Consider the following 20,301-nt stretch of genomic DNA (forward strand, 5'->3'; position numbering starts at 1 on the left):
TTGCTGAACAATGAAATGTATTCCTTTTTCTTGACTTTTTAATTTGTTTTTAACTTTCAAAAATCAAGAAAGTCTTTGTTATGGTGTTTTACATTGTGTCCATATTCTTCACATTCTAGTTAGTATCATGCTAGCTTTGTCCTGGAACCTACATTTGTTTTCGGTATTTTGATTTTTTCAGTTGTAAAAAATGAATGATTTCAGCTTTTTCTTAGATTTTCGTCATTTCTTTGGTTTGCAATTGATTGCATTCAACATATGGCAGTACTGAGAGTTTAATGGCAAGTTTTTTCCAAAATTTCTTCTTATGACTTTTTACTGCAGCTTTTTTCCGGCCTTGGTACTAATTTAATTGATTTTTTGCCTTTGAATGTTCTTCTGCTTCTTATGTCTTTTCTATGATCAATTTTATCTTAGATTTAGTATGAAATCATGTTGTCTATCATATGTACAACAAGTAACAGTTGTGTGTTGTTTTTGTCTTAATCGCAGTGATTAGAAATGTAATTATATGTGTTTTCTGATTCTTAAATTTCAGCTTTCTTTTTTAACTTTAACAGATTTAACTTAAAAGATTTAACTTAAAAGATTTAACTTGGTTTCTAAGATTATTATCTCCGTTTGCTTCCGCGATCTTTGAGATTAGAATCATGAATTAATTATTTGAGGGCAATTGATAGCCCTATCAGATTTTTCAGCCTATCAGTATTTTGATCATGTTAATTATTTTGGACTTTTTTATCGTTACCAAACGTTTTCATTAATATAAAAATTTGCTGCATTTTGTTTCTTTTTTTTCGGACTTTTTTCTCGGACTTTTTTATCGTTACCAAACGTTTTCAATAATATAAAAATTTGCTGCATTTTGTTTCTCTTGTTGACAGTGGTTTAAGTTTCACCAATTTTTAGAGCAGACCTGGAGAGATAGTTAATGGTTTAATACAAAAGGTAGTGGCTTCCGCTGCAATTACGGTTTTGTTAGTGAATTTTTGACGCTTCGAGTCGCTTCCGGAATTCTTCCGGCTATTTTTTATTTCGTCATGATTTTTGTTACAAACATATGACGTCACAGCCACTTTTTGTTCATTCGTTCATGCAATTTCAACTGAATTGAATGCGTGACGTCATTTTTCGCTCTTATTGGAGCGACTTTTTTGTTCATTCGCGTGATTAAATTTTTGGTCACATTTGACTTTTCTCATTCTTAAAAATGACTTCCTCTTTTTGAAATTGACTTTTATTTACTTTAATTCAAAGAGATAAGGTCAAATGGGTGTGTTTCACTCTAAATGGAGGTTATTTGAGATCAGCTAATAGAGGCAGCAATAACTTATACAGATTTCTAATCAAAATATAACAGATCAGCCTTCAATGAAAAGACAAATTTTTTTGGTCTGTCTTTTTTACTGTTTTTTTAGACTGCCGATCTACGAATCTTTTGCGGCTCTTTTCTGGCAATCTGCCAGCTATGTTATGCGATTTTCATTTTGACCCATTTTTTGTCTGAGACATTTGACTTTTCGGCCTCAAAAATGGAATAAACAGGAAACGTTCAGAGGGCATCAAGTTTTCTGAGAGACTTCCGGCTTTACTATGCTCTAAGATGTGAAGCAGGGTTGTTAGAGTCTGACCTCACACGGACACTTCACCCCGCACCCACATCACCTCCAATCCCGACTCCGTTCACATCGTTCCTCCCTTAACCCAGTGCGATTGACCCACCCCACCACCAACACCACTACTAACACCTCTCACACACACACATCACAGTGACAAAGCCAACCGCTCGCCACTCGTTGAGAACGATTCGCCAGATATTAGCCGGTTTTGCTATTAGTCATGTACGATTTTTATACGATTGCTGTTAGACTTTTTAATAGCCGCGTCAGCAATTCCAGGGGCTATTATTGCGCTCCTATTTTTTTTTACTTCGTCCAACAGATTTTCGTTTCCTCTTACCCTGCGTCCTGCGTTTTTTTTTGGGTCAATTGCGTGACTTACCTCACTAAAAAATGACTTCTGAACTCACTTATGGAACTTTATTTTATGAACATTTACTAGTTAAAGATCAATAGTCTGCATCTAAATAGTACCAAACATATCTGCCCTAATTGTTGATTATTAGAATCTTGAGTTTTTGATTTTGAATATTAATTTTGAAAAGCCGTATTAGGGCTTTCTCTTTATAGAGCTTATGTGTCTCATAAAAGTGAAAGTCCGAATCTAACCCAAAAAGTCTAGTGGTCTATTAGGGGACTGGTGGTCATAGCCACAAGCATCTATCGCGGCTATTTTTCGGCAATATGCCGGCTGTGTTTATACAATTTTCCGCCTGACTTTTCGTCTGACCTGCCCTACTTTTTGTCCTCAAAAACCCAAAATTGGATGAACTGGTAACGCCCTGAGTGCAATAGTTTCTTTTGGAGTGTGTTGGTTTTACGATACTCCAATTATGCAATTCATCAAAACTGTTTTGGAGACCTCAATTCATGGTTTGAAAAGTTGTTTTTAGAGTCAACCTTCTACGTCGCCCCCTCTTCACCCCCAATCCGCACTCCGGTCTCATCATTCCACCCTTACTCAGCAGTTCGACCCCCTCCCACCCTCCCCCCCCCCCCCCCCCCCACACACACACACACACTACTGAAGCCAGCCGCTCTTCAATAATTTGAGAAAAGTTTGCGCGACATTATTCGGTTATTAGCCCTGTGCTCTTTTATCCTGTGCCTTTTTCCGCTTTTATGCCTTTTTCCGCTTTTATGCCTTTTTCCGCTTGACCTTTTTCGGTATGAATCATCTGATCTCAAAAACGGGTAAACTGATGCGGACCAGAAAGCAATAGGTTCTTTTTAAGCCTTTCAGGTTTACTATACTCTAAGTATGCGATTCATCAAAACTGTTTTAGAGACATCAGTTCATGGTGTGAAAATGGGTTCCTGGAGTTTGAGCTCACACACTCATTTCACACTCCCAACCTGCCCCCTCTCCACCCCCAATCCTCAATCCGCTCACATCGTTCCACCTTTAACCCAGCACACTCGAAGCACACACCACTGAACAAGCCAGCTGCTCGCAAATTCCATGAGCAGTTCGCCAGACATTAGTCTGTTTTGTTATTAGTCCTGTGCTCTTTTATGCCTTTTCCTCTTGACCTGTTGTTGGTCTGTACCATTTGAATTTTTGTTCTCAAAAGATAAATTGGTAGCGTCTTGAGGACAATCACTTCTCTTAGGACCTTTTGGCCTAACTAACTCTTAGTATGCGATTCACCAAAACTGTTTTGGAGACATCCATTCATTGTTAAAGTACTTGTACTATTTATTTGTACGTTTCTGTATGCCAATCTTTTTTTGGAACCCAGGACTGCCGTCTGTATACCGTTTACTTTGTTAGAACCCATGAGTCTGTCGGCTTTACTATACTCCGGATATTCGATTCATTAAAAGTGCTTTGAAGGCATCAATTCATGGTATGAAGGGTTGTTTTTAGAGTCAACCTTCTACCTCGCCCCTTCTTCACCCCCAATCCGCACTCCGGTCTCATCGTTCCAGCCTTAACCCAGCAGCTCGACCCCCTCCCACCCTCCTCCTCCTCCTCTCCCCCCCCCCCACACACACACACACACACACACACTACTGAAGCCAGCCGCTCGTCAGTCGTTTGAGAGCAGTTCGCGCGACATTAGATCAGTCTGTTATTAGCCCTGTGCTCTTTTATGCCTTTTTCCGCTTGACCTATTTTTTGGTCTGAATCGTCTGATTTCCTCAAAAACGGGTAAACTGGTTCGGGCCAGAAAGCAATAGGTTCTCTTGAAGCCTTTCGGCTGTACTATACTCTAAGTATGCGATTCATCAAAACTGTTTTGGAGACATCAGTTCATGGTGTGAAAAGGGTTCCTGGAGTTTGAGCTCACACACACTTCACGCTCCCAACCCGCCCCCTCTTCACCCCCAATTCTTAATGCGCTTACATCGTTCCACCTTCAAGCCAGCGCGCTCGAAGCCCCCGCCCCCCATTCACACACACACCACTGAACAAGCCAGCCGCTCGAGAATTCCTTGCAGTTCGCCCAACATTAGTCGGTTATGTTATTAGTCCTGTGCTCTTTTATGCCTTTTCCTCTTGACCTATTTTTGGTCTGCCCCATTTGACTTTTCGTCCTAAAATTCAAGATAAATTGGTCACTGAGGACATTAACTTCTCTTGGGACCTTTTGGCTTAACTAACTCTTAGTATGCGATTCACCAAAACTGTTTTGGAGACATCAATTTATGGTAAAAGTCTTTTGTACTATAATTTGTATGTCTCTGTATGCAAATCTTTTTTCGGAACCCAGGACCCATGGCGCCCGTGTAAAAGGTGTTAAAATAAAAATTGAAATCAAAATTCACACAACATCGAATTCAACATTCGGAGTTTTCTTGCAAAGCATTGAGAAAAAAAGAAGTGATGGAATTAGCTGCTAACGAACAAACTAAGTTTTAAAACTTCCAATTTTAGTCGTTGAAACCGAAAAAAAACGAGGCGGCACTAAAAAGTTTTCAAATGTGAAGGGGATACTGTGATAACCCTATTTTTTGAAGATTTCAGATTGTAGGTGATGCAAATTCAATGGGGGGGGGGGGGGGGAGGGTTAATTCTTAGTGAAAACAATACTTATTGTTTATCGAGAGTGCAGTGACAGGTCGTGCGTCGTGCTGATAATACACAGTACCTTTCATTACAAACTTTCAAAGAAATGGGTAAAATTCAGCCATTGGATCACAGAATTTTAATTGAAAATATGCTTTTTTACATGTGTATGTGCCGTAAAACTTTTTACCCGAGTATTTACTGAAGTACCATAGAACGTGTGTAGTTTTCCCGTGCATTTTGAGATAAAAAAGAACTTTGAAGTTAAGTTAAAGATATCTTTTGAAGTTAAAAATACATGAAAGCGTTTGCCCTTCCTGCTAGGATATCAAAACTTGTTTCGTTTCCGAAATTGTGATTTGTTCAACAGCAAATCGCTTTGACTGTTTAGAAATTTAACTTTCTTTTCGCTTTCTTTTCCTGGATTCAACCATCACACAATTTTCCATGATTTCATACATAGTCATATATGGTTCCTGGCTTTCTTAAAGAGGTCATACATTATTTTCTGCAGAGCGAACAGAAATTCTGAACGCTGAAAACCTTGACAACTGAAGTAGGAAATTTAGTAATATGCACTTGTTTACCCTTACGTTTAGCACCCAACTTTGCAAAAAGTATAGAATTTTTTAGGGTATTTTAAGGCATCAGTAAGTGATGCTGAGAAATCAAGACAGTGATGCCTTCATATTAATGAAAAGTAGAAAAATTATTTCAAATCAATTTTAGGAAAAAGATTTATGATTCCGGGTATCATTCTAGGATTATGTATGATTTCCTGTTTATGATACAAGGAACATATTTGGTTTCATTATAGGATCGTGCCAAGAAGTATGTACAATATGAAATCATTTCTGATTCTTGTATGAAATCAAGGAAACTTTCACCCGGGACATCAATTCCAAAAAATCCGAGCTTCATAATAATCACAATTGGACAGAATTTTGAACGATAAAAACGTCATCTCGACGCTACCGGACTTTGTTTTGCAGACCCTGAAAATTTGAGTTTTTTTAAAAAATAGTGACATGTTTTTCAATACTGCTAAGAGAGGGTTAAAATAGCTTTTGAGAAGTAACTTTAAGTATACTGATTTTCTTCGAAACTGAATATTGCTGATACTATTTTGTCAAGCTGCTTAGTAGGAGGTGAAGTTTATGATACAAACTGTCATTTTTGTTTAGAGTTTAAGTTTACAAATTTGTTCTTAAAAGAAAGAAAGAAAAGCTGGACTAAGAGATGACTTTGCTGGAGTTCTTAGTGAAGTTTCAACATGCAGCTAGCAGCATTTCAGCCTATTTTCTAATGCTTCTATTCCAGCTGATGCAATTTTTGGCAATCTTGGATAATCTATGAAAACCTAGGAAATTTTGTTTTAGCAGCTAAAGAGGAGGAAATTGACCCGGGACAATTTGGAGGCCCAGCACAAGGTATGAATGCTGAAACAACTCGGGAAGTTTTATGAATCTGATTAATTGCTCTCAAACGAAGTATGTAGCATTTTATTAGTCCTGTGGTTTTTTTTATGCAATTTTTTGATCGATTTTTTTTGTCTGACCCTTCGTCTTCAAAAACGGGATAAACAAGTTACGGAGGGCATTGAGAGCCACTTTCGGCGTACTAAACAAGAATGAGATTCACCGAAACTGTACGGGAGAGATAAATTAATGGTGTGAAGATTGAGTTTGGACCCCCCCCCCCCCCCCCCTCCATAAAATAGCATAGGTTTGGATAGTCTTCAGGTTCTTGTTTTAATTTTTTAAAATCAACAAATGGTGTGAAATTCTTGTGAAAGTTTTACGAAGAGAAACCGAACTTAAATAAATTTAATTAGTTTGAGTTTTTCAGAAATTTACTTCGAGACGGATATCGGCAGTCCCATAAAAGAAGACGCGCCAGTGACTGACACTGGATGTGATGATGCACTGGATTTTGACTACGAAGAGGAGGATTATGACGAGGAAGGTGCTCTGATTTCACGGAACAAAGACCTGGAGTCTAAGGTAGCAAGCTACTCAATTTTTTTCACTTAGAAGAGATTCGTATTTTTCTTTGACATATTTTAGTTCTCTAAGTTCACCGTTTTTGATATTGCTCTTGTTGTTATCAATAAATCTAGCCAATCTAAGATTCATCACAAAATAAATAAAGGGTGCCTGCGAAATCGGCAAGTGTTTTCAGTGAGCCGAGTAAAAGCAATCGCATAGAAAAGCCAAATAACGTATTCCAACCTTGATTGTGCTTTTTTAATTGCTCTTGAATGAAGTTCATAGCAATTATTGTAAACGTTTTGGTCTTTTTTTGTGCAGATTTATTGCTTGACCATTTTTGCGCTTTTCTTCTAGAGCATTTTTGACTTCTCAAGTGACTTTTTCACGCTTTCGTTCTGCAGTTTTGAGTGATCTCTATTGCTCTCACTCTGAAGTAAAGCTTGTAGCTAATATAAAATTGGTTGTAGCATAGCAACAAGGAGAGACTGATATCCGAGTGGGCAGTGCTTCTGGTTAGGGAACGGGAGTTGAATGGTTCGAATCCCGGCGTGGTCAAATGTTTTTTTCACCCGCCTGTCGTTCGAGAGCAATTCTTCCGACAGTAGTCAGTTTATGGTTAACTTATCAGTGGTGCTTTATAGCCACCGTCAGCTTCTCTAAGGCTCTTACTGATGCGTTTTCACTAAGAGTATTGGTGGACGGGTAGTTTTTGTGAACTTGTGTGGATTTTTCAAAGCCCTTTCTTTTAAGTTTGTAATCTAACTTTTTTTTGGTCTGAGTGGTTTTTCTCACACTTATCAACAAGTATTTGTTCCTTACTGGGGAGAGGAACTATATGCTCAATTGGGTTAGTGGGTTTTCAGTCAATTTCGGCCGATGGATATAGTTATCGTAGATAGATGAGTGGTATCATAGGCATGTACTTCAAGCTTAGAATCAGTTCTTGTGGAGTTATTGAGGTTCTTTTTTGTAATCATATACTTGTTGCAATTTAGGACCAGTGCTGCTTTTTTAGTTTCCCTAATTAATCGTCCGCGATTGAATTTGTCTGCATGAGGTCAATTAATACCTCGTAGATAAACTGCTATATTATAGGTGTTTTTACATTATTTGTTAGATAATTTTTAAAGCATTCTTGACTTAATTCGCTAGGTAAACTTTTCTGCAATTTTAAATCTGTAATGAGAATTCAAAGTTAAATAGAAGTTTATCCGAACTTTCCCAAGGCAGCTGCTTTTTAAGCAAGGTTGCGGGGACAAAAAGGTTGCTGTTTTTTGAATTTTTTATTTGAATATAATTGCATTTGTTCAGAATTTCTTGCATACCAAAATCGGGCGTTTACTTGGTAACCTTTATTGGTTGAGAAAAAGTGTAAGTTTAATTTAATGCATTTTTATCTAGTGAATAAAAAAATGACTTCACTGGTATGCAAGTCCGTCTGCATTTGAGAATCATAAGAAGCATTGAGGATCCAGTACTGTTTTATATTGAAAGTTTTCTCTCCCTACTTCGTTTGATTGATAAATAAGCCAGAAGTGTAGATGAATGAGGTCGAAGTAGTATGTGCGAACGTACAATACTCCATGTTTTTAGCTATTATTGACATTTTTAGTCTTAAAAGCGTTTCAAGCTATTCTTTTTCAAGTTTGTACAATTTACAGGATTTTTTTGCGTCCAAATAGAATTTACGGCAGATCTGGTGACCTTGTCTATATTTTTTCAGCTGTTTTTGTTAAAGACCATTGATAAATTTAAATCAATTGTCATCTTGTTTGTTTATTTTTTGGGATCTGGTGTCTGTTAATTCAAAAATACGCCTTCGGGTTTTGGCAGCAATAATGATTTATTTGTATCAATTTAAAAGGAGAGAGGTGAATATTTGTGAGGTCAGTCTTCGACGAACTAATTAAAAAATTTTAAATTTTTTTACAGTATTCTTTTGCTTTTTGTCGGTTAATTATTTCAACTCCCTGTTTCAAATGAATTAATTTAGAATTCATCGATTTTTTGCAAATACGGCGAAGGTAAAAAGGAACGGGATAAAAAATAAAGCCCGTGCTTTAAGTTATCTAAGTTCTTTGAATATACTACTGATTGGTATTGGGCTTATTGTCCTCTTAGAGTCTGAATTCATCATATTTATCGAATCTATTGAAGCAGTGGATCAAATTAGAACATTTTTGACTGTTAAAAAATTAGGTTGTTGTCAATTTCTCTTTATTTTCTCTAACTGTTTCAATCCCAATGTCTATCAGTTTGTGACAATATTTAGTGCTTTGTTTGAATTTTTACAATTTTATCGTAGGTGGTCATGATTTTAATACATGGAACAAAATCTTAATGGTACTTACACGTTCTAGAGTTCTGTGACTGGGAATGACAACAGAAACTATCGTCAAGTTGAATCAACAAGTGCAACCGATGGAGTGGGCAGGGAAGAAGATGAAGTTGGGAGAAATAGCGAAGATCAAGAGGGGAAAAGTGAGAGATTCTCTCCATCAACGGTTGAGTCCACCTCGAACAGGACTAGAGATATTGAAAGTAGTAGGGGCGGTGGCAAGGATGCAGACATGCTCATGATGTTTGACAATCTGGAGGAAATTCTGAATAAACCGGAGGAAGAGGTTACAAACTTTCCTTGCCTAGTTAACTAAATTATAGTTATCGAAAACCCAAGTTTAACAACATGACACGCGTTTTATAATAGCTGCGGAGCAAGCTAAGCGTAGCTATGTTGCGGTGATCTTGATTTTTGTTGTCTGACGCTCTTTAACTTTAAAAGGCATTTTTTTATAGCTGCGAAGCTGTAAGCTGAGCGAAGCTATATTGCGGTGCTCTTGGTTTTTTTGTTTCGTCGTCTGACGCTCTTTTTTCGTTTTACATTTGTTCACACAGCAAAGCTGAAAAAGTCAAATTTTCTGAATGACTTCTTCCTCTCACTAACGGCATTTGCGCGCGTGACGTCATTTCTCACTCACTTTAGCAAAAGTTTTTAGGTTATTTGCGTGATTAGATTTTGATCATACGTGACTTACCTCACTCAATAAAATGACTTTTGCACTTTAGAACTTAAATTTAATTTGAATTTGTTTAAGGTCAAAGGAACTCATATGTGCAGTAAAGGTCCCTAATAAGAGGCTTCTGCGGAATGAATTTTAACAAGCTTTATTAATTTATCGCTGAATGTTTTTTACCTAGTTTTTTTGAGCGGCGTCAATTTTTTTTCAATTTAGATCTGTATCTGTTTCTATCTCTATTATATGACACGAAGGTCTATTCTTTCGCAGCTATTCCGGCAATCTGCCGGCTATGTTAAATAGCTTCAAGCTGACCGTTGTTGCTATATTGCTGTTTGTTCGTGTTTTTTTAATTCAAAGAAATTGAGTTGTATTGTGGCCATGTCTATATTACGACTCGAAGAGGAGTATTGGTGGAGTCTTTTTATCGGTAATTTTGGGAGTGTATTTGAAACAGGAAGTGAAATGCGTGAAAGTGTTTAGGTCAAATTGCTGAGAGGAGAGAGAGAGAGAGAGAGAGAGAGAGATTGAGTGATCGAGTGAGGGGTTTTTGTTCATGTCGCGCATTGGAGAGAGAGCAAGAAAAGTAGATATAAAAATTTTTTCACTTAGCGATTTTTGAAAGCAGTTTTTCGGTTCTGACTCAGCTTTGAGCTATTTTTTATTTACCATTTTGCCTTGTTTTCAGCTTTTTCAGCCATTTTTGTATTCATTTTTTGATAGCATTGGGGTATTTTGTTTAAAATTAGTTGTTTTGAAACTTTTGGTTGTCTGTCTCTCAATTTGATTGATTGTAACTTTTAGTTGTGTTTTAAAGAAAATCGAGCCAATTAAATTAAAATAAATTTTTTCAGTATTGATGGGTGACTGATCAAGCAGATTTATTTAACTTTTTGTTCTGGGAAATGTTTTGCTTGTTAATAGCCGCCTCAGCTTCAGCCGGCTATTATAGCGCTCCTATTTCTTCGACTCGAAGAGAAGTATTGGAGAAGTCTTTTTTTTAATCAATTTTATTGGAGTGATTTTTGAAGCGAGAAATGAAAGGCGTGAAAAAATTTGGAGTGATTTTGGTGCTGAACAAAATGAAGAGTGGAACGAAAAGAGAGTGGTTTTTGTTCATACCGCTGTTTTTGACAGACCGAGAAATTGATGTGTGAAAAAATTTTCTCTAAGCGAGCGAAATTTTTTTGTTCACGTGCGGCTTTTAAAAGCAGTTTTTTGCAACTTTTGATGGTTATGAGGTTGGATTATGATATTGTAGTAGTTTTAGGCTTGTTTTGATAGGAATTGAAGGTTTCAATTAGTTAATTTGATGAGTTTAATGCTGGAGTTTAATTTGGAGGTTTCTGATCAGTTTTGCTGATTTTTAGACGAAATTTTATGATTTTTGGCCTGTTTTTTTTCTTTTAATGCTTTAAGTGGGATTTGAATATAAGCTTGTTACTTAAGGAGTATTCAGATACCAATTGTCTAAAGTTTTCGTGGTATAAATCATTTTTTTCTTAGAAAATTGACAGAAAAATTGAGAAATTTTAAACCATTTTTCTTTTTAGCAGTTTTTTTTATCTTAGACAAAGTTTTTTAGCCTATTATGACTTGCCCATTGTTTTGCGAGCTTTTCATTGCTCTAATTGCAAAGGAAATTTACTCGGCTTTATGTTTCCTTGTACTATTTAAAAAAAGTCATTAAGTTTTTCTAGGTTTTTTTTTGTTCGATTTGTTTTCGAATGCCGTTTCTATTCTTCCTTAAATTTTTTATGGCATTTATGGAGGTTCAGGGTTCACAATAGTTGTTCTAGTTGTTAAGACATAAGTATGGGCAATTTTTTCCTTCGAGTCGTTTCCGGAATTCTTCCGGCTATGTTTTTTACTTCTTTGAAAAATTTTTCGCTCTACAGTTCACAGCTTGTTCAACATTAAGCGTGAAATCTTTTTGACTTCTCTGGGCTAGTTTCACTCTTCTCTCATTCTGCTAAAAGTGTTTTTAGACAGCAGTTGCTCAGGAAAGCAATTCAAATTGGACAGAGTCGGTATAAAAGAAACGAAATCGGAAACGGGATAAACCCCTAAAGCCCAATTTTTGATGCCCGTTAGTCGTTTTTTGTTCTTAGTTAACATCTCTAATGCTTGTTGGTATTGATACTAGCCCCTGTTTTGTCTCGCTAGGAAACAGGAGTATGTTAAGGTCCAAAAGTACATCAAAATATTTTGCACTTCAAGTGTTTGTAAAAAAATTAATTTTTTCATTAGCTTTCTTTTCTTTCAATCCCAATCTTGGTTATAGGAATCAACGGCGGCTATTTTTCGGCAATGTGCCGGGTATGTTTTATTAAATGAGTGATATTTTATCAGGTTGCATGTTTAATAGCGTCAAGTGTCATGTTTGGGAGAACTATAGAACAAGCATAGTTAAGCAGAGTAGTTAGTTATTAGCTGTGTCAATAACCGAAAACACGCTTAAACCAAAAGGTTAATGTCCAAAAAAGTGATCCAGAAGAGGTAATTGACGGAGAAAACATAGATACAAGAGAAGATCGAAGACCGAAAACGCACATGTGCAAAAGGTGACGATTACCAGAAATCAGTCAAAGGGCTAAGGGCCCTTATAAGGTATTGATGCCAAACATAGGTTGCTGAGCAAAAAGCCATGCGGGAAAAAATTGATGTACGGGGAAAAACCTCTGTTTTTTTCCCGCTTTTCCATTTTTAATCGCTTCTGGTTCTTTCGTACCTTTTTTTCGTCTCGTGATTTCCTTTCTCTCTGCCTTCCTTTTTCTCATTATTTCTCTCCTTTTCTCATTTAATTTTGTTTTCCTTTCTGATTTCAATTTTTTCAATATTTGTTTTCTTTTTAATATTTTTTTCTTTTTTAATTGGTATTAAACGAAGTTTATAGCAATTATATTAGTCCTGTTGGCTTTTTTTTCTGCGATTTTTCGCTTGACCGATTTTTCGTCTGACGCTTTTGACTTATCGTCCTCAAAAACGGGATAAATAGGTAGCGCCCAGTGGGCATTAAGTGCTCTTAGAGCCTTCCAGCTCCGTTTAAGCTCAAACTGCTTTGAAGACTTAAACTTATGGTGTGAAGGGCGGTTCTTAGAGGTTGAAGACCTCTCCACTTGACATAATTTCTAGTTGTAATGTAAAGTCATCACGAATTTTAACATTTTTTTTTGCAATTTTTTTAATAGTTTTTTTGACATTTATAGTCATTATTCAGGTTTTTTGAACCTAAGGGGTCAGAAAACCTCCGTCAGGCTTTGATAATAATTTACTCGAAAATTTTTGATGGTCATAGATTAATTTTCAATTTTTTAATATCACAAATGTTAGCAATTTTTTTTAAACTTGCAATTTTTTTCAAGTTTTATGAATTTGGTCATTTTTTAGGATTCTCTAGCCTCAAGAGCCACGGAACTTCCTCTCTGGTTTGATAATATGTTATTGCATAGCTTATATATGTAATGGAATGTTTTTCAAGATTTTAAATATCAAGAATTTAAGCATTTTAAAAAATATTTGCAATTTTTTCATGTTTTTGAAGTTTTTCCGGAACCAGGGGCGGTGGCACCTCTTCTAAGGTTTGATAATAAGCTGCTGCCGAGTTTCTAGAGTTAATGGGATGGTGATCACTATTTCACTCCAGTTTTAATAATTTTTGGTTAAAAGTTAAAGTTCTTTCAATTTTTTTAGTAAAAATTTTATGTTCAAAGCGTATGGATCTTTGAGCCAGTGAAATTATTTCAGGCTTAAAACAAGGATACAGGATAGTCTTTTGAGACAATGAAATGGTTCTTAAGATATTAATGTCTTGAAGTTTTGCAAGATTTTGTTAAAATTTGCAATTGTTTCCGAAATTTTTCAATTTTGTCCTTTTCTGAGTTTAACGAACATTACTGGCCAACGAAACTTTCTATGTCTCGAAGATGGGTTACTTGACAGAACTTTCGAGACAAAAAATAGTTTTGGACTTTTTTCTGCGAACTTGAAATTTTTTTTTAAGTTTTGCTTTCAGTTTTTTTTCTATGATTTATTTACTAACAGGGCTAGAAAACTAGAAGTTGCAGAGTCGAATTCCATCTTGGAAAATAATCCTATCTTTCTTTCTCTCTGTCGGTTAGAGTTTATCTCCTTCTGTTTCTCGTTCATGTTTTATCTCTCTCTCTCTCTCTCTTTATTTTTTTTCTCTCTCTCTCTCTCTCTCTCTCTCTTTGTTGATGCAGCACCAGCTGCTGTTAAATGGCGTAATGTCATCATCTCTGGTCCTTATGAACAATGAGTTATTGTAGAAATGTTTTTTATCATAAATCACTGAGCAGGCACTTTTTAGGAAATCATTGTTAATTGCTCTCAAAAGCCATTTGTTGCAAATATATTAATCCTGTTTGTCTCCTTTATGCAATTTTTCGCTTGGACGATTTTTCGTCTGATTCATTTGACTTTCGTCTTCAGAAACGGGATAAAGAGGTAGCGCCCAGTTTGCATTAAGTTCTCATAGAGCCGTTCAGCCCACTAGTCTTCAAGTGTGGGATTAACAGAATCTGTTATGGAGACATACTAATGGTGTGAAGGGTGGTTCTTAGAAATTGATCCCACACCGCACCCACCAACCGCCCCCACATCAGTCCCCCAATCCACTTTTGGACCCCCGCTGCGCTCATCTTACGCCCCTTCAATTAATCTAAAGCTAGCCTCACTAAACCCTGGCTGACTACTGATGAAGCCAACCGCTCGCCGGTCGTTTGAGAGCAATTCGCCCGACGTTAGTCGGTTATGTTCTTTCCTTTTTTTTAAATCATTTCGCTCTTTTATGTGATTCATTTTGCTCGAAGTTTGCCTGTGATTCATTTGAAATTAAAAAATTGCCTCAAACTTGGTTGGAAGTTTGAGTCAATCATTGTAAAATTGTTCGTCTTTTTATGCAAAAACATTTGACCATTTTTGTGTTGAAGTATTTGCGCTATTGTTTTCGAGCCTTTTCATTTTAACTTCTCGTGTGATTTTTTCACTTTTTTTGATTTTGCGTTGTCAATTTTGATCTTTCTCAAAAATTAATTTTCTTGCTAAAACAAAATCGGTTGTAAGATAGGATATTTTAAGGCCGTGATCGTGATAGCTGGGTGGTTAGTGCGTCCGTCTAGCATAGAGAAGATCGTGGGTTCGGAACTCCGTGGTCGGCTTTTTGAAGAATTCAAAAATTATCTATAGACCAAATCTTTCTTTAAATCAAATTGGTCCGCTTGTCAATCGAGTATCGGACGTTAGTTGTTTTATGTTTGTTCCCTCTTTATTTCTGTTTTTTTTCAGCTCTTCAATAATTTTTTTCTCACCCTCTTTGCTTTTTTTCTTTTGTCTTTTCATTTGTTCTTCGCGTTGTTTTTCTTTTTATAGCAGCCAACTGGTAAACTCAGTGGGCTATATTGCGGTGCTATTGTTTTTTTACAATTCAAAGAATTTGAATTGTATTGGGGCGCTGTCTTTTTTTTTTTAAGATCTGTTCACACATTTTCACGATTTTTGAAGTCAAATTGGAGTGGTGATTTTGGTCACGCCGAAACAGGAAATGGAGCGAAAAAGCGAGTGGTTTTGCGGCGTGAATTTTTTCGCTCTAATTTTAAAGTAGAGTGAGAAAACGGTGTTTGAACAAAAATTCGCTTTCTCGCTAGTGGTTTTTTGTTCACATGCGGCAATTTCTCTCTGATTTTTACTGTTTTTTCGATTTTTTGGATCGAATTTTTTTCTAAATGGTTTTCCCAATCCATTCAAAGCACATTCTAGGTCTAGTTTTTTTGTTTGAATTAAATTTTCGTTTGTCGCTAGTGGTTTTTTTGGTTCACATGCGGCATTTTGACATTGATTTTCTGTTTTTTTCTTATTTTTTATCTGATTTTTTTAAAAATGATTGTTTCAATTCACTCATAATCCATTCTAGGTCTATTTTTTCGTTTTAGTCAATGAAAATTCTTTGAATTGTACGTCAGGACTTGTCCTGCTATGTTTTTTTTTTAATCAATTTTATTGGAGTGAATTTTTAAGCGGGAAATGAAACGCGTGAAAAAATTTGGAGTGATTTGGTTGCTGAACAAAAGCGAAGAGCGGAGCGAAAAGAGAGTGGTTTTTTGTTCATACCGCTGTTTTTGAGAGAGCGAGAAATTGATGTGTGAAAAAATTTTCTCTGAGCGAGCGAAATTTTTTTGTTCACATGCGGCTTTTCAAAGCAGTTTTTTTGCATTTTTTCTTGTTTATGAGGTCTGATTTTGATATTGTATTGGATTTGGGCTCGTTCTGAAAGGAATTGAAGGTTTCAAGTAGTTAATTGGAGTTTTATGCAAATTTGGAGGTTTTTGATCAGTTTTGCTGATTTTTCGACGAAATTTATTGTATTTTGGCCTTTTGTTTTGTTTTACTGCGTTAAGTGCAATTCGCATAGAAGCTCGTTGCTCAAAGAATATCAAGGATATAAATTGATTACAATTTTGTTGGTATAAAACATTTTTTTCTGAAGAAAAATGACAGAAAAATAGAAAATTTTTTAACCACTTTTTTAATTTTTTGCTTTTTTTCGTTTTTTTTTCAATCGTAGACAATTTTTTTTAGCTTGTTATGACTTGCCCATTATTTCTTGAGCAATTCTTTGCTCTATTTGCTCAAAGTAACTTTATTTGGCTTTATTTTTTCTTGTAAAATTTAAAAAAACACCTTACTTTTTCTCGTTTTTTTTTGTTCAATTTGGTTTTAAATGTCGTTTCTTTTCTTCCTCAACCTTTGATAGCATTTGGGGAGTTTTCTAGTGGAATTCAGTTGTTGTAGCTCTTTTGGATGTCTCTCATTTTGATTGATAATAGTTTTGAGTTTTTTTTGTTAAAGAAAATCGAGTAAATCAGAACAAATTTTGGCCACTTTTTGTCTTTTTTCTAAGTTTTTTGCCTATTTCTTCCAATTTAATGTTTTTTTGTTTTTAAGTTTTTCCCAATTAGGAGCATTTTTGTAGCAGTTGATTCTATGATTTTGCACTTGAAGGCTTAGCGGGGCAGTTTTCATTTAAACAAATTATACAAAACTCTAATTCGTTAAAGAGTTTTTCTTAGTCATTTTTTAGTTTGTTGTTCAACGTTTCTCTGCAAGTACTAGGTGGGCGATTGATGAAGCCAAGTATATAACTAATTGATTTCTATGAGTTATGGATGGGAAGCTGCATGTTATCTTTTTGTAGAGAATTTTGTTTGGATTTTTAGAGAATATTATTTTTTGCTTTTGTTCTTTGTCAAGTTTCCACTTCTCCAGTCTTTTATTTGTGAATTGGTTACAATGTCTGTTGATTGGTAATATGCTGGTTATGCATCTGATTAGTGAGAATAGTCAGATTTCTACTTCGAGTCGTTTCCGGAATTCTTCCGGCTATGTTTTTTTTTAAGATCTGTTCACACATTTTCACGATTTTTGAAGTCAAATTGGAGTGGTGATTTTGGTCACGCCGAAACAGGAAATGGAGCGAAAAAGCGAGTGGTTTTGCGGATTGAATTTTTTTCGTCCTAATTTTAAAGTAGAGTGAGAAAACGGTGTTTGAACAAAAATTCGGTTTCTCGGTAGTGGTTTTTTGTTCATATGCGGCAATTTCACTCTGATTTTTACTGTTTTGTCGGTTTTTTGGATCGGATTTTTTTCTAAATAGTTTTCCCAATCCATTCACAGCTCATGCTGGACCTAGTTTTTTTGTTAGAATCGAAATTACATATCTCACTAGTGGTTTTTTTGTTCTCTCTAGCAGCATTTTGACATTGATTTTCTGTTTTTTTTGTTTTTTTTTTCTTCTGATTTTTTTAGAAATGGTTTTTCCAATGCACTCCTTGTCCGTTCTAGGTCTAGTTGTTTGTTAAGTCAATGAAAATTCTTTGAATTGTACGTCAGGACTTGTCCTGCTATGTTTTTTGTTTCATCGTTTCCGTTTACATTTGTTCACACAGCAAAGCTGAAAAAGTCATCTTTTCTGAATTACTTTGCGCGGGTGCCTTGATTTCTCACTCTCTTAAGCCAACGATTGTAGCTCATTTGCGTGATTAGTTTTTAATCAGACGTGACTTACCTCACTCTTTAAAATGACTTTGCACGAAAACAAGTCTAATTTGAATTGGTTTAAGGTCAAATGAACTCATAGGTGTGATAAAGGTCCCTAATGAAAAGGCTTCTGCGCAATGAATTTTAACAAGCTTTATTAATTTATCGCTGAATGTTTTTAAATAGCTTCTTGAGCGGCGTCGATAACTTTTAATGCTTGTTGTTATTGATACTAGCCCCTGTGTTGTCTCGCACGAGGAGTATGTTCAGCTCCAAAATGACATCAAAATAATTCGCACTTAAAAAATATTTGTACAAAAATCAATTTATTCATTGGTTTTTTTCTTTTTTTTCAATCCCAATCTTGGTTGTGGGAATCAATGGCGACTATTTTCCGGCAATCTGCCGGGTATGTTTGCTTTTTTCATTTTGTAGAGATTTTTGTAAAAAAAAAAAAGATATTTTTTAATTTTGTCCTTTTGAGTCTTTTTCTAACCGTTCTTGGGGTCGCAATTTTATCAGATGCTTTTTCAGTTTTTGTCTGTTAATTTTCTTATGTAAATTTTCAAAATGTTTAGTGTAATCAAGTAGGGGTTGTTTCGGGTTCGGCAGGAAGGTAAATTTTTTAATTTATTAGTAATAACGCCTGGAATTTTTTCACTCTAATTTTAGAGTAAGGAAGCAGTACTTGAACAACATTTCGTATACTCTCTGGTGGTTTTTTTCACATGCAGCAATTTGACTTTGACTTCATAGTCCATTCTAGGTCTTGTTCTTTGTTTCTTGCACTAACGGTTTTTCTATCTCTCTTGTAAAAGTTTTTGGTCAGTTCTGACTAGATACTGATTAAATGTGACTTACCTCACTCATTAAAATGACCTTTGCACTTATAAAACTTTCAAAAGTTTACTTTGAATTAGTAATAGGACAAAGGAACTCATGTGTAATGAAGCTCAATCAATTGTTTTCTTAAATAGGCGCCCTCATGTTCTCAGCCGGCTATTTTTAGCAGCCCAATTTTTTCGTCGACTAAAAATTTGTTTAGCTTCACCGTAAGTCACAGCTTGTTCAACATTTTGCGTTGAATCGTCGGATTTCTCTAGCCTAGTAATTTTTTCGCTCATTCTGAGCAAAGTGTTTTTAAACAGCAACTTGCTCAGCAAAACAATCTAAAACAAGTGGCGTCATAGCAACGAAATAGGAGTAGAAACAGGATAAACCCATAAAGCCCTAGTTTAGATACCAAGTCTTTGTTGCCATTTCTAGTGCTTTTTGGCCTTGATACTATCCCCTCCATCACCCCATTAAGAAAAAGGTGTATGTCTAACTACGGAATGACATCAACATACTTCGCTCTCTACTTTTTTTCAATCTCAATCGGGGTTATTGGAATCAATGGCGGCTATATTTCGGCAATCTGCGGGTTTGTTTCAAAAATTTGAATAATGTTGCTTTCACTACGATGTTTTATGATGCATCAGCAAGTCCATCAACTCAATTTTGTATCTGTTTCAACCTATAATTCTTACGGCGTAAGACTATTTCGACAATCTGCCGGTTATGTTCGTTGAAATTCATTGGAATATCTCGATAAGAGGCGAGATAAGCCATTAGAAAATTCGAAAAGCACAAAGTAGGAATTTACCATAAGTATAGATCACGTGCAGTTGGACTGAAGTCAATCCCAAATCTCAATTGTTTCTCAGCCTTAATAAAACTCAGAGAAATTTGATAGCTATTCGACGAGCCACATCAGAGGTGCGCTCTGCAATTTCCAACAAGCTTTGTTACTGTGGTTGGAGCACTACAGCTATAAATAAAAATCATGAAGGAGCTACTCTGATAACAATTAGCTCTTAAGTATCTTGTTTAAGGTTCTCTTTCTCACACCGATTTATTTAACCCTGTATATTTTTACACCATCTCATTTCACCCTGGAAATTAGCAGTCTGCATTAGGATCATTTTTATAGCTGCGAAGCTGTAACCTGAGCGGAACTATATTCCGGTGTCAAGGAATTGGTTTGTATTCGGACGCTTTTTTACGATTCAAAGAATTTGAATTGTATTGGGGCGCGGTCTTTTTTACCACTCGAAGAGTATTGGTGGAGCGTCTTTTTCATTTTTGATCGGTAATTTTGTTGGACTGTATTTGAAACAGGAAGTGAAATGCGTGAAAACAAAGTGTTTTTGTCAAACTACTGAAGAGCAAAAATGAGAGAGAGTGGTTTTCCGTTCTTGCTATATTTTTGAGTGAGAGCGAGAAAAACAGGTGTGACAACATTTTCGTTAAGCGAGCAATTTTTTTATCACGTGCAGCATTTTTAAAGCAGTTTTTGGTTTAAACTTCATTATATTCTGTTAAAGATTTTTGTATTGTTTCCCCCAAACTATTGACAGTGCGTTTGAAAGCCTTTTTGACCATCTGAATCAAAGTGATGTTTGAGGTTCAATTTTGAGCTATTTTTAACATTTTCCCATGTTGTTCGCTTTTTAGCAGTTTTTGCGTTCTTTTTCAATTTTTATATATTTGGGAGTTCTGTGGGTCACGCTAGCTGTTTTAGTTGTTTTGGTTGGCTTCTGATATAGTTGTTATTGATTTTTTGT

At 35.7% G+C, this 20,301-nt stretch overlaps 2 protein-coding genes across 7 annotated transcripts in view; both read left to right on the plus strand.

The window, feature by feature from the left end:
* Nucleotides 1-20,301, plus strand: part of LOC142349646 (zinc finger FYVE domain-containing protein 1-like) — a 482,388-nt gene that overhangs the window by 88,657 nt on the left and 373,430 nt on the right. The gene's annotated exons all lie outside the window — the stretch shown is intronic.
* Nucleotides 1-20,301, plus strand: part of LOC142349759 (uncharacterized) — a 61,147-nt gene that overhangs the window by 18,001 nt on the left and 22,845 nt on the right. For all 4 annotated transcript variants that reach the window (XM_075401517.1, XM_075401518.1, XM_075401520.1 and 1 more), the window contains 3 exons: nt 6,012-6,062; nt 6,481-6,635; nt 8,984-9,247. In XM_075401517.1, coding sequence (XP_075257632.1) covers nt 6,012-6,062; nt 6,481-6,635; nt 8,984-9,247 — 470 coding nt within the window. The remainder of the gene's footprint in view (nt 1-6,011; nt 6,063-6,480; nt 6,636-8,983; nt 9,248-20,301) is intronic.

Source organism: Convolutriloba macropyga, chromosome 11 (genome assembly GCF_964194025.1).
Source record: "Convolutriloba macropyga chromosome 11, txConMacr16.3, whole genome shotgun sequence".
In the NCBI taxonomy this organism is placed as follows: domain Eukaryota; kingdom Metazoa; phylum Xenacoelomorpha; order Acoela; family Convolutidae; genus Convolutriloba; species Convolutriloba macropyga.